At 42.8% G+C, this 23,772-nt stretch overlaps 1 protein-coding gene across 7 annotated transcripts in view; it reads right to left on the bottom strand.

The window, feature by feature from the left end:
* Nek10 (NIMA related kinase 10) overlaps window positions 1–23,772 on the bottom strand; it is a 196,438-nt gene that overhangs the window by 51,999 nt on the left and 120,667 nt on the right. For all 7 annotated transcript variants that reach the window (XR_008217203.1, XM_052734077.1, XM_052734079.1 and 4 more), the window contains 4 exons: window positions 18,408–18,621; window positions 3,958–4,150; window positions 3,793–3,879; window positions 1,877–1,931 (listed from right to left, as the gene is read on the bottom strand). Coding sequence is in view for 6 of the 7 variants with exons in the window: in XM_052734077.1 (XP_052590037.1) it covers window positions 1,877–1,931; window positions 3,793–3,879; window positions 3,958–4,150; window positions 18,408–18,621 (549 nt within the window). In the remaining variant the exon portion in view is untranslated. The remainder of the gene's footprint in view (window positions 1–1,876; window positions 1,932–3,792; window positions 3,880–3,957; window positions 4,151–18,407; window positions 18,622–23,772) is intronic.

The raw sequence follows: 23,772 nt of genomic DNA on the forward strand, positions 1-23,772 counted from the left end.
TCTGCCTTGTCATAGGCCAAAGCAGTTTTACTTATTAACCAATGGGAGCAACACATATTTAGAGTACAGAAAGACAACCCACAGCACTTCTATCTACTAACTCTATTTAATATAATTTGTTACAAAAATTTTAACTAATTTCTAGATTTTAAAAAATCCCCTCAAGATTTGAAATATGTAACATATGTTTTTTGTTATCTCCAAAGGGTTGGACGCAAATAGGACTATTACAAATGAGGAAGGTTCCCATGGATTCTTCTAGAAATCAAGGCTACAATTATTTGGCGCTTTCAAGATGTCCGAATTTATCTGGTAGAAAATTCCATTTTTACGTAAAGCCTTCTTAACTGGGGCATCCAGCTGTATGTCAGAGTGTGCTGGTGTCGGCACTTGGGTATGCGTCCGCATTAAGGGTGCTCAGCCTCTGAGTGTCCCTCTGCCATCTGCTCATCTTCCCCAGCCCTGTACTGAGTGCTCCTGGATGAGAGTACTCTGAATCTAGGCCATCCTCTGTGCAGTGGCCAAGAACATCTTCCCATAAGTAGGCCCCTCCTCTCTATTTGAGGATCTTAATTGTATGGTTCTGTCTCTGCAGACAGAAAGCTAGTGCTGTGCCCCTCCCCCCACATTTCTTTGGTGCCATTTCTTTCAAATTAATCATCCCTTGCTGTGGGATGGTCTGTATGGCAAATGTGTTGCTCTGATTGGTCAATAAATAAAACACTGATTGGCCAGTAGCCAGGCAGGAAGTATAGGCGGGACTAACAGAGAGGAGAATTGAGAGTACAGGAAGGCAGAGGGAGACACTGCCAGCCATGACAAGCAGCACCTGAAGATGCCGGTAAGCCACGAGCCACGTGGCAAGGTATAGATTTATATAAATGGATTAATTTAAGATATAAGAACAGTTAGCAAGAAGCCTGCCACGGCCATACAGTTTGTAAACAATGTAAGTCTCTGTGTTTACTTGGTTGGGTCTGAGCGCCTGTGGGACTGGCAGGTGAGAGAGATTTGTCCTGACTGTGGGCCAGGCAGGAAAACTCTAACTACAATCCCTGATTGTGTGTTCCCTGTAGACTGCCTCTCCACGGGCATCCCTGACATTATGTTGATTCCAGGAGGCTCTTTCCCTGACGCTAACTGTCCAAGCCACTCCTCACATTCTGCAGCTGTTTCTGCTTCTAGAGCTCTAAGATTACTGCAGCCAACCTTTGAGGTCCCAGCCATGCTTCCCCAATGCCTCCCAAACCATTCTCCTAAAGATCATGGGATTTGCAAAGGCCAAATCTAATAGTTTAGTTTTAGTTCTTACCCCCAAAAGTTATTGTCCCCTAATAAGTTCTCCTTTCTCTTAAAAAAAAAAATGTGTGTGTGTGGGGGGGGGTGCGAGTGTGCGCGTTCGTGTGTCATCATCTTTTTAAGATGGCAGTGGTTGTATAAAGGAGTTATGCCAAATATGTCTGAGCAGGAGTCACAAACACAACATTCAGGCTGGATCCTTAGGAGGGAGGGTGTGTCCCCAAGTCCCCTTTCCTCACCTTGCCCACCTTTGCCATGGAACTGAGTCACACATCCATGTTCTAAGGACCCAGGGCCTCAGGTGAGCTCACTGCGCAAGGCTATTCCTCTGCCTTGGCTCAGATTATGCTCAGAGATTGTTTGGCTGTCACAGAACTAGAAGAAGGCAGACCCACTAGGGGCCAGCCGAGGCCTAGCACTCTCCAGCATGCTAAACCACTAAGCAGTCCTCGGCTCTGGCTCTGGGAAAGCTGACAGTTTCTATGTCCATATGTCCACAGTGACTTCTGCCAGTTATGGGGCAACTTAGCGCCAAGTGGCTCAGCTCTGCCTAGACTAAACGCACTTCCAGACATACCTGGCCTGTGAATGCCTTTCTCTTCCCGAAGCACTGAAACTTCTCTTTAAAATACCTAAAATGAGAAAATAGAAGTAACTGTAAATTATCACTCCAGAAACTGTGGCTTTCACTGCTGTTGTACGTTGCCTTGGTTTGTGTCCAGTGCTGGGAGAGTCCCCGCTGGGAGTGTGTTCCCGGGCAGTGCTCAGCCACAAGCTGTGTCCTGGCCTCCAGCAACCCTCTTTTCAACTGCTCAGGCTCTACTGTCGTGGTAGCCGCCCTTCACTCTAACCACTATTTTTCTTGAAAGTATTTGCTCAAATATAATGTTAAAAATTAACATGCACTTGGTTTGTATAATGTTTTTTTCTTCCAAAGGAAAGATGATAAACAGAATACTGTTATTAAGCACAACAGCATGTCTGTGTCATTTTAATCTTCAAGCATTCGTGCGGACATCTCCACATGGAGGTCCTGTCTCTCCTCCTGCCTCCCCGCCACCCATCTCCAGTGCTGTGACTAGGGATATACACCAAATGCTCATCACCAACCAAAGAGGCTCTTCTAGGATTTGCTACACATTTACATGCATGAAGCATTCATTTCTCCTGCATGGTATCCATCATCCTCCAACTACAAATCAAGGCACTTTGTCTCCCAGGCAGGAACTCTTAGGAAATATAGAACAAAGAATTGGTCATGGTGATTGTTCCTAAAAATCTGGAAGATCTAGTCACTGTTTTGATGGAGTCATTAAGTATAGAAAAGACAAGGAATATGGCTAAATCTTTGGAACTCCACGTGGATCTTTAGCAAGGCTATTTTCTGTCTTCTCTCCTGGGGTTCTCATAGCATAATCACTGAGCAGACAGAATTATTTATACTTCACATTTATTTAAAGTCTCTCTAGTTAGAAAATTTAAATCCAGTTAACACACTCTTCAGTGAGATTTATTTTTTTCTCCATTTCTATTTTAACATTTCTTTCAGTTTCATGCCTGCCAAGTTGATTTGATCCCATTTTCCCTTACAGTCTTTAAATTCTATCTAAATATATTATTTTCTTTTCTTTCCTATTCCTCATTTTTTTTTATTTTTTTGTTCTTATTTCAATTTAAGACTAATATTGGGCTGGTTTTACACATCATATTTTTCATAGTCCTAAACATTTAAAATATTTATTTTACTTAGATGCAATAAATATATAATTGCAATATTTGGTTTCATTCATTAACTTGATGCATTCTAGAGTCAGCTGGGAAAGGAGTCTCAGAGAGGACTGCCTTAGATCGGGTTGGCCTGTGGGCATGCCTGTGAGGGATTTTCTCAGTTGGATTAGTTAATGGGATGGGAAGCCCTGCCTGTTGTGGGTGGTGCCATTCCCTGGATTTGGTCCTGGTCTGTTGAGTATAGAAAGTGGGCCAAACACAAGCATGTATGCATTCACTTCACTCTGCTCTCATCTGTGACTATTTTAAGTTCCTGCCCCCTTGCTCCCTGCTGTGATGGATGCCATCCTGGAACTGTGAGCTAAAAAGGCCGTTCCTCCCCCTAAGCGGCCTTTGTTGGTGTTTTATCAGTGATGGAGATGAAACAAGGCCAATGAGTGAGAATACAATTGCACAAAAGTTATGGTACACCTTGGCTGATTTCTCCCATGAGTTCCTAGTTCCTCTAACCCACAGACTGGTAAAATGCCATGTCCATCATTCCTAAGGGGACTGGGCTGTTTGCAACCTCGTCATTTCAGCTCCCTGGTCACAACCTGCATTTGCTCATAAAAATGAAAAAGCACCCCTTTGCCTGGTGTCTGGCCTCTGGCTGTCCACGGGAGTACTGAACCTGAGACAGCAGTCCCACGCTCCATCTACCCTCTCGCTCTCAGGACCACACCACTGCAGTCCCACAATGACAAACTTGTACAGTGAGCTTACTAAATGTAGACTCCTTTAGAGGGCTTGAACTGGAGCTGCTACAGTTGTCCAAGATGTCCAGCTCATCATCCAGCTCAGAATACACATCTGCAGAGAAAAGAAGGGGGTGAGCCTAGAACAGAAGTTCCCCAGTGCATGCCTGCCCTCACCACTCAGCCGACTCACCTTTCTCCACACTCTCCAGGTGGAAGTTGTCCTCCTCGGACAGCACCTCCTCACAGGTCCTGTCCTCCTCCTTCCCACACTGCAGGGCACCATGGAAGCCCTCCCCAGGCAGCTCCGCGCTCTCTGAAAGCTCACTTTTCAGGCTGGCTGCCCCACTGCTGCTGCTGCTCAGGCTTGCCTTCTCAAAGGTTTCCTGGAAGGAGAATTCTGAGTCTTCAGCACCCACCCCATCCTCTCTTTTCTTTGCAGGACCCAACACGTCACAATGCACATGTAAATGTCTAAGATACCACTGCAAATACTTCATGCAGAAGTGACAGCAGTAATTCCACCTATGCACCCACTGCTGGGCCCATTTAATCCATAAACACCAAGAAGTCAAACAAAATCAACTATCTGTCAAAAGACCAGAGACAGCAGTGCCCACACCAAGGGCCTGAGAGAGCTGGTGGCCTAACTGTATGTAAGGAACAGAGCCCAGATGAAAATTTACCAGAAATTTCTCCCCTTTGAGTCTCTTCCCAAATATTTGCAATGGCAGCTACTCATCCCCACATCAGCTAGGAAAGAATTTCTCGGAGGAACATGAGTATAAGACAAAGCCAGGCCATGAGGAATGAGCAACGACACCCCCTACAAGATGAGGGACAGCAGTGATGAGGACTCAGTCACTCAAGGCTCCAGCAACTCTGGCTTCCCTCTTGTAGAACTGGACACACACTCCTCCAGAAAGTCCTGAGAGAATGAAAGTATGTCTACATTGAGACCACACCTAAGTCATTCATCTGGCCCAGGTCTCAATATTCTGCTACACCACATAATAAACCACATGTAACATGTTTCTCAGGTTCACTAAAAATAAAAACATTTAATGACACAAAAGGCTGGCAGCTTGGGGCTATCAAAGCAGATGACACTGAACAAGAAACTACCCACGTAATTCACAATACCAAAGGCATTCACCAGGTGGGACCATTCACAGCAAGTGTGGAGAGTTGCTTAGGCTGCATGGCTGAAGATCACTAGCAGAGCTAAGGTACAGGCCAGGGGCACAAAAGGAGAAGCTACAAAGGAGGACGGCTCCAGGCAGGAGAGAAGGACACACGCTGTGATGCTGTGATCCGGCAGACTCTGTTCTCCTAAGTCCATCCTCACTTCTTTACTAAACTGCTCAATGTGAAGCAAGTCTTTTTGCAAGGCTGGTATGTGTTTGCTCATTTATTTTTTACAGATTTCCCTACAACTCAAGCAGCACTAATGGGCTCAAGAAGCATGTTGTTCAGAATCCATTGGTGGCAAAATTTGTAGATGGAGAAAACTCAAGATCTCATGATACATGAGTCAATAAATCCATGACAGCATTCATGTGCATATGTCATCTAAACAAGACATCTCTCTGCTGCATCTGCCTGCCCAGTTGCTGTCTGTTATCATTTCCCAAGGGATCTTTTCAGCATTCTTTACCTCAGGTTCACCAACTTTCATTTTCTGGAAGTTAATATGCAGTTGGAGAAACACACTTCTGTTGTTATTTACTCTTTTACTCTTTGCTCTTTTGGCTCTTTTGGGGGGCCCACCACCCAGTTCCCAAATAAAACACACACAGAGGCTTATTCTTTCTTATTAATGCCTGGCCTTAGCTTGGCTTATTTCTTGTCAGCTTTTCTTAACTTAAAATGTCCAGTCTACAATTTGCCTCTGGACTTTTTTATTTTCTTACTTCTGTAATCTTACTTTCATTCTTACTTTGTGGCTGGCTGGGTAGCTGGTCCCTTCTTGCCTCTTTTTTTACTTATTCTCTGCCTGCCAGCCCTACCTATCCTTTTTCCTGCCTTGCTATTGGCTGTTCAGCTGTTTATTAGACCAATCAGGTATTTTAGGCAGGCAAAGTAACACAGCTTCACAGAGTTAAACAAATGCAACACAAATGAATGCAACACATCTTTGCATCATTAAAACAAATGTTCTACAGCATGAACAAATGTAACACATCTTAAAATAATATTCCATAACACACTTCTAATTTGATTTTCCATAACTAGTCTTCTAGTCAATGTCTAGTCTGCTGTGACGATCCTGGGTTAACTCCTCCATCTAGGGTCCTGCCTGCTCTTCTAACTTAGACAGGGTATGTTTTGGGTAGTCTCTGCAGAGCAAAATGTTCCTGCTTCCAAACCTATGAACATCTTCTAAGACCCAACTTTTACTCAGTATTTTCTGTGCTGGCCTCTTTTTCCCCCTAAACAAACACACAGAATTGTGCTTCTTGTAAGTTTCCTCAACTGTTATCAGTAGACACTGTCCTAGAAATCAACACTTCACTTTTGGCTTTGTGCTCTTGACCACATCAGTCTGAATAAGTTATCAGCTCCCGTTGTATGTAAAGACCACACTTGGCATGTCAATCCTTCTAAGGACTCTATCCAATCAATGCTGAAAAGAGGTTTGTGGGTATAAATAAGTGACAAAGTTCTTGCCTAGCATTATTGAGGTAATAGGTCCAATTCACAACACCATAAGACACATTGACATTTTCATATTGCATCAGTGCAATTAGAGGTGAGTATCTGCAAAGCCTGCAGCAATGGTTTCATCTATCTTAAGAACAGATATCAATAAAAAATCATAAATGGAAATTATAGAGTCAGTGGGAAGGATCAGCAGGTGAAGGCCTTGCCAAGCCTGATGATCTGACCTCAATTCCTGGATTCTACCAGGTAGAAGGAAAGAATCCACTCTCACAAGCTGTTCTCTGACCTCCACACATGTGACATGGCATGTGCACACACATATACAATTTTTTTTAAAGACACTTTCTTTGAGCCACGGAAGAGTAGAGTAAGGTGTGAGTTCTGAGTCAGGTGACTCCAGACTTCAGGAGGTTTGGCTAGTCCAGAACCAGCTTGGCTGTAAACCAGTTTCTAGAATTGCATCTGTAAATCCTGATGAAAGGGAATTCTCAATATTGGAGAGACACTCTTTCAGAACATATATAAGCTGGGGGAAATGGTAAGGAGGTAGACTCATTTTGATTTAAAATACGCTGCTATAATGACCTGCAGATTCCTCTACCTACTCTCTCCCTCACTGCAGAATACGGAGCCTTTGTTGTATCAAATATTTTGTCAGGAGAGTACTATGGTCTTCAGAAAAATAATAAATGATCCATAAATTTTGCTGAATAAGTGAAACTAAAGATGGATTTAAAATATTGCAAAGGTATGATTAATATTACAATACAGTTTAAAAATCAAATCTGTACTCTGATCTTTTAAAGAAACTTGCAAACCCATTCTAAAGCAGTCAGAGGTGGTTCCGGTTTAGACAGCAGATGAGAAGCCATTATCTGTGAGAGGAAAGATTTAAAAAAGAAAGAAAAGACAAAACACCAATATAAAAATAAAAGAAAGAGATATAGAAAACTGAAAAGGGGTCAACTAGGGTCTCCACAAAAAGCTAGCAGTTGTCCCCGGCTGCATACCACTGCTGACGCTGGCTGGATCCAACCATGAACTCCTTAAGACACCGGAGGAAGAAGCTGACGAAGAAACTGGAAGATGGAAAAATGCTTCATGCTCATAGATTAGCAGAACTAACACTGTGGGGAAAGCTATCTTAATGAAAAATAGTGTACAGATTCAACTCAATCTCCATCAAAATTCCAATGGCTTTCTTCACTGGACTAGAAAAAAAATCCAAGAATCCATTTGGAGACTGAAGGACCATGAAAGGACAAAACAATTATAAGCAGAAAAAAAAGTACTGGTACTGGAGGTATTACATGCTTGGCTTCAAATTATATTCCATAACCACTATGACAAAAACAGTGTGGTACTGGTGTAAGAACAGACAGGTAGACTAACGGAATAGACCAGAGGAGCCAGGAGTAAAGACAGCTCCAGCCATTTACTCTTTGATAAAGTTGTCAAAAACATAAACTGGAAAAAAAAAAGACAGACTCTTGAGAAAATGGTTCTGGGAAACTGTACATCAACATGCAGAGGAATGAAGCTAGATTCAAGTCTCTTAGCCCACACAAAAATCAATTCAAAATGTATTCAAGACTTCAGTCTAAAACCTGGAACTCCAACACTGCTAAGAGACACAGAGAAAACACTTCAAGGTGTGAGCATAGGCAAAGATTTTGTGAAAAGGACTCTAACAGCACATGGTGTAACCTCAAGAACTGAGTTCCAACACTAGGGAAACAAGTGCACACGCAGAGGCAGGGCTTCAGCCGGGAGGAAAGACAGCCCACAGGCTCCACCGGACTACAACAACAGACCGTGTCCTGGAAACTCCTGAGAGCAGAGACAGACAACAACCACATGGGGAAATGCATTTTCTCATCTCAAACATTCCACACTGCATATCTTTCAAATCAAGATAAATATGCACAACTCATTTTCAAAGAAGTGTCAACTTTATAATATTCAAAACAGATAATAATAATTGGTCAATGAATGAGTAAACAGATCAATGAAGCCACACAGAGCTCAGAAATAGTTATTCACTTTTGTCAAATGATTTTACACACACACTGTCGTTAAAATTTTTAAAAATGATGTGGAAGAGCTGCATAGTCACATGGAAAAAATGGTATCTTCATTATTATGTACATGAAGTGAAATTAAAATGGATCATTGGTCTAAATATAAAATACATATTTATTTAAATATATTTATATAAGTATATAAATAATAAATATATTGATATATTTTCAAAATAAGAAAGCTTACTTTTTGCATATAAAATTAAATTTTATTTTAAATGATAATAATAATTCAAGGCCTATAGTCCTCCCCGAAAGCTTACTTTTTCAACCATGAGATAGGCAAAATTTTTTCTTTACTAGAATGTAGAAATCATTAAAGGCCAAGTAAATAAAAACTAAATAAATAAGTTGGTCTCCATCAAAATTACAACTTTTCTATGCCTCAAAAAATACTAATAAGTGAGTAGGTATACCACAGGTTATGAATTTTTATAAAACATCCTTAACAAAAAGCTAGTATTAAAATACATGAAAAGGTAAAAAATTAAAATAACAGACTAGTAATCTAACAAAATAATGAACAAACTGTTTGAACAGACACTTTAGCACACACACAAACATGCACACAAACAAGCAGACAGGTAACCAAGCAGGAGTCAGAGCTTGGCAGCACTGACTGCCAGGAAAACACACACTAAAGGCACAAAGGAGACACTAAGGCTAAAGGAAAAACAAAGCACCTCGGACACCAGAGACACAGACATCGGCTAAGACACCACAACCAGAACCACCACGTCTTACTTACACTTCTGTTGTTGTGACAAACCCCATGACCAAGGCAGCTTACAAAAGAAAGCATTAATTGGGCTTATGGGTTCAGAGGGTTCAAGTCCCAGGATGGTGGAGCAAAGGCACGGTGCCAGCAGCAACAGCTCAGAGCCCACGCTTGATCCACAGGCAGGATCCCCCAGTGACGCACCCCCTTCAGTAAAGCCATACCTCCTAACTCTCCCCAAATAACCACCAATTAGGGATTAAGTATTCAACGTCTGAGACTTATGCTGGAATTTCATGCAAACCACCATATACTGTATCCTGCTCTAGAGAGTGTTAAACAGTATAATGTTGGAAAGCTAGTAGTCTCTTTTGTAGTAAACCATACAACTACTTAGGTAATACCTAGGTATTAAAATACATGAAATAATACCTAGGTATTACCTAAAAGAAATAGAAACATATCCACAAAATGTCTCATGTGAAAAAGTTTGTTGCAGTTTTGATTAGCATTCCAATTTTGGAAATAAGTATTCAGCATCATGACAATAAAATGTGGCATGTATTTAATCCGCAGACATAGGTACTGTATGTTAAAGTATAGTGTGTATCTAATATACGATATATTTAAATGTATAAATAAAAAACCAATTCAGAAAGATAATGGGAGTTGAGACACAACCTAATGTAAATAGAACTAATACACATAAGATGGAGGACTGTTACAGGCATGGCTAGAATGTACATGTTAGATGTATATGAAGTCTACCACTAACCTCCAGCCTCAGCCCCAGGTAGGAGTCCCCTAAGGTGATGTGAGGGAGCATTCAGGGGGATGTGCACAGAATTTTGTGTGTGTGTGTGTGTGTGTGTGTGTGTGTGTGTGTGTGTGTGTGCGTGTGTGTGTGTGTGTGTGCGTGTGTGTGTGTGTGCGTGTGCGCATGTGCGTGTGCATGTGTGTGTGTGTGCGCGTGTGCATGTGTGTGTGTGTGTGTGCGTGTGTGTGTGTGTGTGTGTGTGTATCAATGATTGTATATGTCAAAAGTCATTAGGCTCAGCACTTAAACACAACACTATGCATATGTAAACCATGGTGATTTGAAAGGGGGAGCTCGCAAAGTGGATGAGAGAATTTTATCTATTTGGGGAGAGTAGAGCTGGTGAAACACTGTTGTTCTCTCAAAACCTAATAAGCAAAGAACATTTCCCAACAAGCTGAGATTTCCTGATGTCTGATATTTCTTTCCCTATATCATTGCTTTTTGCATTTTCGAGGTCTTGGGAGAAATTCAGTCAGCAATTAACCAGACTATAAAAGCAAAACTGTCCAGCAAAATACTGTCCTTTTAAAATACATTATTTTCTGCATGGCTTAATTTAATCTCTTAGCAGAGGGTTGTAAGCACAAGCTTTTAGTGGCAGGCTCAGCATTTGTGAATGACATATGGTACAATCAAAACAAGGCAAAATGGATAAATAAATAGCACACTTTTAAAATCCAAGTACACACAGAAAAAAAGAGCATCCAGATGCTTGCATACACTTCAATTTAAGCACCCAACTGTAAAGATATCTGCGAATTTAAGGGGAAAAAATCAAACCTCTGTCAATAAAGTTTTCTAAGAACACAGAACAGGCTGTATTAGAAAGCTATTATCAGAATCCCATCATGATGTGAGTTTGTGAAAGACTTGTGATTTAAAAATGATCTTTGCTGCTAAGCAGTACATCAGCTGCTCTGTTCTCCAAGGGTGGAATTTAAGATGGTGCTCTGTGTGACATATTTAAGCTGTCTGACTATATCACATTAAGATAAACGTCTTTAATTCACTAAAAGCAGAATCTTTTCTAGGATCACTTCATCATCATCTTAACTATAGAGTAATTTGCCAAAATCGAGTGTATGGGTTTGTTGTGTGAATGATAATTTGGGTAAGCGTGTGAAGAGAGACAGAGAGGGAGACAAATCCTGGATAGGGTAGATGAAACCGACCGAGTCTGTATGTGGACACAGCTTTTTATGCACAACTGTGCTCCTTCCCAGCAAGGGGGACATCCACAGTGGACAGCAGCTGCAGTACCAGCCTGGTCCTCCCACTCCTGTCCTTATCATGGCCTGGCCTGCTCCCTTGGACACACAAGGGAGTTCTTCAAGAGTCTGCTGGTGCGGGCCTGTGCTGCACAGAGTAGTGAGAACCTTAGTGACCACACTTTAAATGTCTACTCCATCCAAAGTCACAGTGTTAAGCAGAAATTATTGCCTACTCCATGTCCCCCTGGTGTGTGTTCTAGTGGCCCCTGGTCCCTGGTAGATAGATAGTACAGAGGTGGCATCCTGGCTGAAGTATTGCCCTTTAGTGCCAGACTGGAAATGCTTAGGCATCGAGCCCTGTGGACTGGGAAGCTGCAGTCTCTGAGCCTCTCCAGCGTACAGACAACCGTTGTTAGATTACCCAGACCTTCCTGTGTAAGTCAAGCTAAAGAATTCCTTCTATAATATATGCACATTCTATTGCTTGTGTTCCTCATGTTCCTCTATAGACCCTGCCCAATTACATCATGAGGCTTACCACAGCTATGTGCCTGTTAGCTACAGGTGGATGTCTGGCTGAGGTGACGCTCGGTTCAGACACGCCGGCTTGAGGCTGTGACTGTGACATACGGTGAGGCATATTGTTGTCTTAGCATGGCTTATGCACTCCCCCATCCCAAAGCTCTTACACTGCTGAGACCCAGCTTTGATGCTGCCACCACAGAATCAAGGACAGTGAGGTGAAGGACGCTTGGGACTAGAACTGGCTGTGACAGAGGGAGGTGGCTCTGTCAGAGAGGCATGGGAAAATTCTGAACCTCGAGGAAGACAGGAGATAGAGCACAGTGACACGTTAGCTGCAGGTGACCCTGACTTACTCCTCTCGGCCGCTCCAGCACACCTGAACCCAAAGACTAGAGCTGGGTGTTAGCAGAAATACAGAAAGCATTTGAGGAAAGTCTGGTTGCAGTCGGAGAAGGCAGGCCACTTGGGAGCAGCCCAGGGCCCACTGCAATGCTGCAGACCACACGGTTATTCTGGACACTTATCAAATGGCCCACAAGGGCAGAGGCCTAGTTTGCTTTGTTCACTGGGGTATCACTGCTGCCTCCAATATTGGCTGGCACCTAGGGGGCTCTTCGTGGGTCCTGGCTGAAAGGATAACTGAATGGCAGGCATCTGGGGCAGGAAAGGCGGAAGAACGGGAGGTACCTGAGTTGGCAGGACTGAATTAGTGCCTCCTGCTCCCAGTGAGATCCCCATGGCATGTGTGTAGCATAGAGAAGCATCCCAAACTCTCATGTGTCTCACTGAGACTATGGATGTCACCAAAGAAGTCACAGTCTGTGGAATATTCCTTTACTCTGTGTGAATATAGGTCACTGTGATTGGTTTAATAAAGAAGCTGACTGGCCAATAGTTAGACAGCTAGAAGTCAGGCAGGACTGACAGACAAAAAAAAAGCACAAAGGAAAAGAGGAAGAGTCTCGGGAGTCCCAAGGAGACAGAGAGAAAGCAGGACATGAACTTGCCATACTGAAAAAAGGTACTGAGCCATGTGACAGAGGGTAGATAGAAATATGGGTTAATTTAAGTTATAAGAGCTACTGAGTGACAAACTGAGCTATCAGCTGAGCATTTATAATTAATAGTAAGTCTTGGTGTGGTTATTTGGAAGTTGGTGGGCGGGACAAAAGGTCTTCCTGCAACAGTCAGGTCTCAGAAGAGGGGCAGAAATAGCGAACCCCATGCTGGAGATGGGGCTTCAAGGGTCATGAGCACATAGGACACAAACATTTAACCAAGACAGGTCAATGTCCCCAAACCACAGAAATAGGTTTACAGCAATAAATATCAGTAGGGGTCACCCCAGGCAGCCAGAGGGCCCTGCCTTCCCACTGGCAGAAGCCTTCCTCAGCCTCCTCCTGTACGCAGCTGCCATCTTGGCAAGAGGAGATGGAAAACAGAACTCTCAAAATGGAAACAGTGTGTTTAGGTCCTCAGAGACAGACACAGTCAACAGAGCCTATGCCTACCTGTGGCTGCAACCAGCAGGGATGGAGGCTCAAATCAAGTGACAAATCCGCATGCCTATCTTCTACCCAAACTCCCATGAAATAAGATGTACAGTCATAGCTGCTAATATGCTCTCCACAGATATGAGGACCTGAGTTCAGATCCCCGGCACCCACACTGAAGGCTGAGCCTGGCGTCCTGGATGCATACACATCTGCAACCCCAGCACTAATGGCTGCCTCCTATTTGGTGGGGAAGAACTAAGCAAAGTCTTCTTTACAATTCCTACATTGATATTCTGTCTCAGGTCTAAAATAATACCCACAGGGTCATGATTGCGGGCTCAATGCATTGTGAACAGTGCCAGAACCCCAAACAAGATGTGGCAGTCACAGTCTCCGATGCACCCCCATATACCTCTCATTGTCAGACATTTGAGTGAAGCTTGTACCTTATTCTAGTCTAATTTATTCTCATTCTTAACAGCTCCCTGTATCAGTTTTCATCTGGAATTTCAGAAGTTAAAGGGAACGCCTTGCTTCACTTTCATAGTAGGTAACTGTAGTACCCAGCAGGAATGGAGTTCATTAATGAAGCTTTCTTGGCTCTTTAGAAATATATATTCGTACTCATCTTTAGCAGCCTATTATGAAAATTTCCATAATCAAAAATAAGCTAAAGTATGGGGATAAACAGCACATGCCCCCTGAGATGGAAGTCTGTGATGTTTCCTGTCGGTTATCAGCTAACCCACCAATCTACAGCATTCCACCAATTCACCACAGATCTCCCTCCAGGCGTGTGGATCTGCGGTGGTCCACTAATTTTTCCTCCCTTTAGTGCTCATTCATAATGAGTTCTGTGGCTGCGTTATTGGTATTAGCTGCTCTGAAACAGTCTTCCTCATACTTGGAACAATCATAACATTGCTTGAGGAGAGCAGAGACAGCATAAAACATAAGTGGAAATAATAATGGAGAGGGCAAAGGACCTACATAACCAGGAAGCACAAAGGAGGCTGTTGGGGGAGGCCGAAGGGCACCAGGGGTAATGGAACAAAGAGAAGTGAGGGAAGAGAACCAATAAAAAAGATAGTTTAGAAGTGCCATAATGAAGCTCAATTCTGCAAATGCTAATTGAAATTTTTAATTAAAATAGAATAAAAACAAATAAAGAAGTCAATGAAAAGATAATAATAGTCATAATAAAAATTGGTGCCTAGTGAGAGTAATGCAGACTAGCTGCTCATTTTCTTTTGATAAGATGCACTATATTGTTCTTGTTGGTTCTTTAATAAAGCTGTGTTTTCCTCTTAGTATTTGATTGCTTTTGAAAGGGAAAGATTATTAGTGTGCTTAAGATAGTACAAGGAGAGAACTTTTGTGATTTTAAGACAGTCACAGAAGCTCGGTTTGAAGTCAACTATCTCTCGATGGTCCATAAAGACTGAAAACTCCACGAGGCACCTTGTGCTGGATTAGGGACCCAGTGAATATGTTTATCCACATGACTGGCATGCACTGCTTTACTGCAGAACTGCCATGTGGACAAGCCAGCAGCAGACTAATGCCCTCCTTCTAACACAGGCCTGCACATTTGATAGAACTGATGCCATCTTAAGTCATATGCCACATAGCCAGGACATGAGCCATGAGCATTATGAACAAAGCAAACTTTTCTTTTCTTTCTTTTTAAATTGTTGGTGTGTGTTTGGTTATGTGTGGGTATATACAGGTGTGCATGTGTGTTCATGTGTGTGGAGGCTAGAGAACAACCTAGGTCATTCCTTTTCTCTTATTAATTTACTGTTTGTTTTTGTGTGTGTGTGCCCACATGTGTGTGTGTGCCCATGTGTGTATGCCACGGTATGTACATGGAGGTCAGAGGAAAACTTATAGAAGTCACTTCTCTCCTCCTACCATGTGTGTCCCTGGGATTCCCAGTCATCATGCTTGGAGTGAAGCACCTTTATTTACTGAATCTGAGTGGCCCCATCTTATGTTTTGAGGCAGGGTGTCTTACAGGACTGGAGCTGAGCAGGCTAGGCTGGCTGGACAGTGGGCCTCAGTGATTCGCCTTTCTCCACCTTACTAATGGTGGGATTACAATAATTTGCCATGGTATCTGCAGAGTTTTACTGTTGCTGTTGTTGTTATTGTGTGTTTATCTGTGCATGATGCGTGTGTGGGTCTCAGGAGGGTACCATGGTACACGTATGGAAACGAGAGAACAGTTTTGTGGGTTCAGTTCTCTACATCTGACTTTACATGGGTTCGAGGGATCACTCTCAAGTTAACAAACTCGGGAAGCAAGTGTCGTCGCCCCAGCCATGGAGCAGCCCTGACTAGCAGGTTTTGTCTTTATGTTTATGTGAATATTTGCTATGCTTTGATTTTCTCTGAACTAAAACATCCCCTCCAGAAAGAGGGAGTAAATAACTCACAAATAGCAAGAAGTTCCTTAAGTTAACAAGATTTCCAGGGCCCTTCTCCAGATGACAGAAACAGTAAGATGGATGCTGGGAAGAGGAAACTCTCCCACCAGCCAAGTCACCTGCAAGTCACACAAAGAACTCCAAGGGAGCAGCTGTCCTGACTTGTCACCCATGCTGGGGGGCCCTTTGGTGCCCCAGCTGCATGTGAACCATGCCTGCATTTCTAAGTAACCCCTCATCTATACTCCTGTAAGCAACCCCGATAAACGCATTGGCTTGTCAAGTCAGACTCTGGGGGAATCATTTCTCTGCTCTGCTGTCGGTACCCTCTCTGGAATGCGTAGACACTTTTCCCTTCCCCCCAGGAGAAGTCACTCAGCAGTACCAGGATTGAACTCAGATCCTCAAGTTCACAAGGTAAGCACTTAACCAACATCTCTCCAACCCTGTTCCTCCTTTTTAAAATAATAATAAAAAAATTGAACATTTTATTTATTTGTTATTTTTATCTGTGTGGGGTTTTGAATGACTATATATCTGTGTACCACATGCAGACAGTACTCACAGACACCAGAGTGGGGCCTTGGATCCTCTGGTACTGGAATTACAGGTTGTTGTGAGCTACTACATGGGTGCTGGGAATCGAACTCTGGTCCTCTGAGAGAGCAGCCAGGTTCTCTTGACTGCTGAGTCATTGCCCTGGCTCCCTATCTTCTTTATCAGCAATAAGTCCTGGGTATTTTGTCTTTCCGACAGACAATGTGCTACTGCAATGCTTATGTGAAAAGTACTGCCTAACTGCAGGTCACATGGGTCGGTAATTTCAGAGAACTCTTACATCACAGATCTACAGTCCCCTCAAGATGCAAATTCTTCAAAAAAAAATCATGCTTACAGTTAGATAGAAGAATTACTCCCATACTCATATTTAAGTAAAACCAATCTTTCAATTGTACTCTGACTTTTGAAGTTGTGCTACAGATTTGAACACATTACATTTTTAATTCCAATATTCTCTGAAGCTGGTAAATGCTTCCTCAAAACCCCTTTCTTTGGCATCACCGATTGCCCTGTTTTTCTGGCCATGGCCTGAGAGTCTGATGTCTCCAGCTGAACCCAATCTCCAAATATGTAAGGATACATTGATGAGTAAAACCGTGGGGCATTGGGGATTTGCTGAGTGATCTGAGACAGATGAGGCTTGGGAAGCAGACGGTACAGAAATGACAGAGATTAGCTCTGAGCAGCCAAGTGCTGGAGCTCAGGGTTGTGTGGAGGAAATGGTTTGCTGATATATTTGAGATTTTCCACAGATATATTTTTAAAGCTTAGAAGTGATAATAAATATATAAAATGATCTCTCTCAAGGTGTTTTGCTGAAGATAAGAGGATTCCTCTTGTTCGATTTTAAATGAACCCCTCCCTCCACCACATGAACCTAATGAAAAATGACCCTTTCATATCCACCTGGGATCCAGCTGGAGCATTGCAGTGCAGAGCTTAATACCAGCCTCCAAGCTCGTACTAAGATGGAGAGAACAGCTAAATCTCTTGCATCTTAATCTAGTAAAACATAAAATGTGCGTGGAAGGGTGTGTTTCATACTGCTGTCTGATTTTATGCAGTCAGGAGGAAAATAATAAACAAGGTGAGCCCTGCTCCCAGCCTGGGGCTCAGTGAGATCCACAGCTCCAGGTTACCCCTCCTAACATTAGAAAGCCAACGTAGATCAGCCTTGAAGCCACAGCTGGACTCAGCAGTTAAAGTAATGAGGATGAGTCTCCCCAGAAAACAAAAGCATGGAGTACTCAAGTTTAAGATTCTTGAGTACCTCAAGACATGCGTACTCTAGAGCGGTGTTTTCTTTCTCTCTAGAACAGGGTTCTCTGAAATGCCGTTACTCCAGGAGTCAGTGTGGTCTGGTCCCTGAGACTGACTCTTTGTCTCATTTCCTCACATAGAGCAAGTCTTTGGGATGGTGGGAAGGAACCAATGACCAGACATGACGACCAAGAATGAGCCTTATGGTCCTGTAGTATTGAGACCCACCCTCAGGACAGGAGCAGTACTTCTGAGGGGTGTCTGAAGACTGAGCGCACTGCCAAGGTCCAGGAAAGGGAGGTAGGACAAAGCAAAAGCATTGCCAGCCACCAGGAGCCCAAGCGAAGCTCTGGACTCCTCCAAGCTGTACTCTGAGAAACACTTAGATACCAAAATAGTTCTGGAAAGAAAAACCCAGAAGTATTGAGAGTTGAGGCTTCAACACGGCATACACAGGCAGCAAGCAGAGAGGCTACACAGACCAGTAAGAAAAGTAGAAAGACATTCTCTGAGTGAACATACATGTTTATCCTCAAGTGCGACAAGATGACTAAGGAAAATAAATACTTATAAGCACTAGGTGCTACACACAGAGACCATTAGCTTAACATGATGACTTTCTAAGAGTGCTTCCTGATGATCTGGTTTCACAGTACACAATACATTACGGATAAGTTCTGTGGAAGATCAGTAATTCTGAATTATTTAAATTCATTTGTAGAATATAATAATGGATACAAATATGTAACTATATGATGAGGAAATACTTTGCTTTTTGACTATTTTCCTTATTGTTGGCAATTTTTCCTTAAGACAAACATGAAGAACCAGACAGACTATTAGAAGGCCTCATGTGGGACCAAGAGTTTTCTACTTACCTGAGACAGCAGAGCCAGCTCATGGTGACATGTAACAGCATTCCTGTTGGCTTCCATAAAATATCTCTGTGTGCGCCTCCGCTCCCTCTCCAGTTTCTTCTCCAAGGCCAGCTGGGATGTGGATAAGGTGTCTAAATATTTCATCATCACATCTGAGATCATGGAACTAACTTCTACAATATCTGGACGGGCTTCTGCATCAGGAGTAAGGCACCTGAGAGAAGACAAGGTAAGTGTAACAAAGGTCATGGTTGGAATGGCAGGGGGAGGTCAAGTTCAGCCCAACTGAGTGTCCATCATGGTACCTGCATCCAAGAGCAGGGACAGGGCCGGGCAGTGGTGGCGCATGCCTTTAATCCCAGTACTCGGGAGGCAGAGCCAGGCGGATCTCTGTGAGTTCAAGGCCAGCCTGGGCTACCAAGTGAGTTCCAGGAAAGGTGCAAAACTACACAGAGAAACCCTGTCTTGAAAAACCAAAAAAAAAAAAAAAAAAAAGAGCAGGGACAGGACAAGTCTCAGACACAGCTCTGAACCCAGCACTTCTCAAAAGACAAAAAGACATCCAAAATCTGGGGAAAGGGAGCAGCTACAGGGCTTTGCACTTGGGCTCACAGCCCAGGGTTGTAGGCTGGCCATGAATCTCTCGGGTCTCAAGGTGGGCAAAGGAAGGGTCTCCTGCATGTTTGACTGCTTTCTGCAATTGCAGCTAGCTCATTGGTCAGCCAGGCAAACAGGGCCTCTCTGAAGCAAATAGAGGAAGGAGAGTTTCTGGGAGGTTACAACTTTTTGACCATATTCTGCCAATATTAACACAACATGATTAGTCTGGGTTTACAAAACACAGACAAATACAAAATACTGGCCAGTGACTTAGAGAAGTGTCAAAAGTAACACCCCACTGTTCAGGGGCCTGAGTCAGGAAGATCATCAGTTTGAGGGCAACCTGGGTTACAATTTCTTAAAAAGAAAAAAAAGTCATATTTTTTATGTATTTTTTTTTAAGATGATAGCTTATTTGGACATACAAAAGAACTATTCACAAACTGAGAGACTCTGAGCTAAGATGAAAAGCTGATATGTAGAAGCTGATGAAATATTTCATATATGATGAAATATAAAGCTGGGAGCATTTTGGACTTTTCTTGCAATTGGGTATTAATTAGCCTTATCATTCCTTTTAAGGCCAACAGAGCTGTTTACACTCCCTGTGTCTGATTATTTTCATTTCACTGGGTCTTATACTAACATTCTGTGTTTTGCTTCTGATGGCAGAATTTCAGGGACATGGGGATGATTTAAGTTGGAATACACTGTTATAGACAGTCTTCACTGGAATATGTCTAAACTGCCCTCTCAAATTTTCTTAAGAAATTTTGCTTAAGTAATTTGACACATTGAGTGTTAATGTTTCTGTGGGTTTAGAGGCATGGAATATCATCAGGAAGGGAGTACTGTTCACATATCATCCAGATACTGTCAGAAGGCCATATACATAGTCATGGAGTCAACACCAAGATCACTGCACTGTTTGCATCGCAGTTTATGAACTATTGCATGATGGGATTTTAATGTTCTAATTCATCACTACACTGAAAACGCCTTGAGCAGAAAAGCGTGTGTCCCTTTCACAATGATCTTAGCATTTAAAGCACAATCTGGCTCCTGAGGAGTACTCAATAAATGGGCAAATGAATCAGTAAATGGGTGAACACAGCCTAACACCTGAAGAGTTTACCTATCCTTAACCAAGATGTCCAGACACAGACTTGTGGACTTCTGGGAGTGAACACACATTCTTCAGAGACACATGTATGATTCCCTAATCAAATAAGCATAACATCATGCTGTAGAGGAAAAAATCTGGAATACTCCTCTCATTCACCAACTCTGTGCTCCAGTCAGAGATGAGACGGAAAAAAACTGCAAGGGATAGTGTTCATGTTTTACAAAACAGAGTTGAAGGCAGGGTGAGCATGTGATGACTCCCTTGTCCTTACCGCTCACAGATGGCTAAGCTTGCTAAGCATCATGTCTGCTTGGAAACAAAGCAGCAGGCAGCTTATGCAGTCAGCCGGAAAGCAAAACTCACACACTTGGAATAGTTAGTGCATAAAAGGAAATAGACCTCCTTGGAAAAGAAAAGGGAAAGGAGAAAAGACAGGAGAGGAAGTCGCCCGCCAGCCTGCCTCCCGCACTGCTCCTCCACAGCTGGCTGCACACTGGCTGGTAAAAATAGCAATGCCGGTACCAGGCAAAGCAACAAGATAGATTCTGTTGTTGTTCCAGACTCTTCAGGGTGCCTAAATTATTCTCCCAATTTAAAAGCTTGCTTAGGAAAGGAAAGTTTGGATAACAAAATGTGTGAATACTCCATGTAAACAGGAAAAAGGAAAGACTGCATGTTAGAAATGCAAATACTGTGGACTGTGCCTGACAAGAATGTGCAAAGTAAAAATGAGGTGCTAGGGAACTCAAGAAATGAGGTATATGTGATTGGAAAAAACACAGAGTTTAAGAATGAGTAGTGTGTGTTGCTAATAGCCTGTAATGCCAGCAGCCAGGAGGCTGAGACAAGAGGATAAGGAGCCCAGGCCAACCTTTAAAAAAAAAATCACTAAGTTATTATCAAACTCAGGGGTGGTTGCTGAACGTAGTAATTTGCTGAGTCATCGATAGTTATTAAGAACTCGGCTTGTACATAACCTTGCACCAATATTTTGAAGAAAATGAGAGACTAGGAAAATGGGAAATCTGAAATTGTTCTCTAATTCTACTGGAACTTAGTTTTTCAACACTAAAAATTCAAAGCAAATTAAATATACAATTGCCTTAAACTCACAATAGATCATGGCTTCAAGTGTTCTAGAGATAAAACTTTCTTAATGCAAATGCAGATAATTAGGAATCTTGAATAATTTTAAATGAAAATGTTATAGCATATACCTTGCGATCTTAATTTAGAGTTAGCTATAAAGTTAAATTACCAGGTCTAAATTATTGTCATTGCTTAGTATTTTAAATTATAAACACCTTCAAAAACATTTCATCTGGGAGCTGTGGAGATGAATCAGTGGATAAAGCACTGGCCAACAAAAGGATTTGCACATGGAGAACCCAAATAAAAGTCACGCAGTTGTGGTAGCCAGCTCTTAGGAGCCAGAGAAAAGGGAATCTCCAGGACAAGTTGGCCATAGACTATCTAATTGATGAGCTTGGGTTCAATTGAGAGACTTAGTGTCACAGAAGAGAATGATCAAGAAAGACACCCAGCATCAACACTGGCCTCCAGGCACATACACATGCACCCTCATACATGTGGACATATATACATACACACACATTATATACATATATATGTATTACATATATATACATGTACATATATGCATGCACACCACACCACCACACACACATACACATGCAAAACAAGAGCAATAAAGCATTTCATCTGGAATCCCTGCTAAGTACCATTCATCCTTTGAAACATTATGATGGCAGTGAACTCAGAACCTACTGTGAAGACTACTCCTGGAGGCCCCCCTAAAGCCTCCAGACAGCCATTGCTAATCTTGGGGTGTACTTCCTGAGGTACCTGTCCTTATCTTGCTGCTGACATTTGCCCTTCCCCTGGTCTTGCTTCCATGTCTCAAAGTTGTAACTAAATAAATCCAACTCTACATATCTCCAAAACTAGTCCACTTTCCCAGCTAATGGAAGTGGTTTTGCCCATCTTAGCACTATACCCACGGTGTGCAATCCACAGCACAAGCAACATCCCCCACCTCCTCCACTCCCCATCAAACATTGCCCTGTATATAATGGAATCTCATTTCCCTCCATCTTTCTTCCCCTTTGTCTGTTCCTCAGGAGCCCACCAACATGAGCTTTGAGAAGAGAAGCTGTTGCTATGTGCCACTCTGCTTGTCACCCTTGGTGACAATCCCTGTTACACCAATGAGGAAGCAGACATAGAAATCCCTTGACAGAATCTGCAGCACATAGGGTCTGCCTGAGCAGCATCTCCAGCACATAGGGTCTGCCTGAGCAGCATCTCCAGCACACAGGGTCTGCCTGAGCAGGGTGTTCTATAGAAGCCGAGGCTCAAGAGACTAGGTCAGCATTCTGTATACGTGGTCAAGAAATTATTCCACAAAGAGGTAAGGCATTAACCAACATAAAACAATGACCTTACAAGAGTAACCAAAGAGCCAAGGGAATGGCCACTGTAGTATGTCATTGGAGATGGTGATATATGCAGGATAGACATGAAGCCAGGGTTTCAGAGTCTCAGAAAGAGGCAGAAACTTGTCCATCTAAGGGGAGTGTAGGACTTTAAACATCCAAAATGAAAAGGATGTGGTCCAGACTGATGGAGCAGAAAACTAATGTTGGTCCCACGGAAATACCAAGATGGCCTTGACACTGACACCAGATGTCAGCCATAACTCCCAGAGCCAGTGTTGACTGAGGGTCTGGTCTGTGACAGGCACTCCTCTGCATACTAAACAAGTTGGAAGCAAGGTAACAAAATGTCTGCTTTCAAGTTTACTTAGTGAAGAAGAGACGGTCAGCAAATAAGTATGTGTATGCTTATGTGTGATATTTTAGGGGCATAAGTTATATTTTTTGCTGCTGTCACCAAATATTAATACCTGATTAAATGGAGGATTATTTTGTCTCCTGCTTTAGGGCAGGAATTGTCTGCCATGGCCGCAAGGCAAGCTGCAGGAGCACCAGGCAAACCAGAGTGGCTTCAGTCCAGTTCCTAGCAAGAACATGCCTTCCTTCCTGAAACCTCAACAGCTGGCCATTTGGCACTTCCTTTCAACCCTGGTGCTCGAAACTCCCACCAGAGTGGCCCACGGAGCTCTACTTACAGCACTTGGCAGCTTCTTTAGCCCACAGCTCCAAACTCTTCCATATCTGTTCCACAAACCAGTTGCAAAGATCTACAAATGGGGCTGGAAAGATGGCTCAGCAATTAAGTGCACTGGCTATTCTTCCAGAGGACCAGGGTTCAATTCCCAGCACCTACACAGCAGCTCACTGCTGTCTGTAACTCCAGTTCCAGGGGACCTGACATCCCCATACCAATGCACATAAAATGAAATTAAATAAAGATGAAAACAAAAAAGATCTGCAAATGATGTGGTCAGATTTCTCACAGCAACAACATCATTCTCAGTACCGACTTTGTGTATTAGTTTTCTTCCTTGGTGTAACAATCAAATTACCTGACAAAAGCCATTCAGGGAAATAGGGTTCATTTTGACTTATCACTTAAGAGGAGATGCAGTCCCTCATGATGGGAAAGCATGATGGCAGGAGTGTGATGTGATGATCTATACACAGTATAAGGAGAGAA

Source organism: Peromyscus californicus, unplaced genomic scaffold (genome assembly GCF_007827085.1).
Source record: "Peromyscus californicus insignis strain IS unplaced genomic scaffold, ASM782708v3 Scaffold_12__1_contigs__length_115047231, whole genome shotgun sequence".
In the NCBI taxonomy this organism is placed as follows: domain Eukaryota; kingdom Metazoa; phylum Chordata; class Mammalia; order Rodentia; family Cricetidae; genus Peromyscus; species Peromyscus californicus.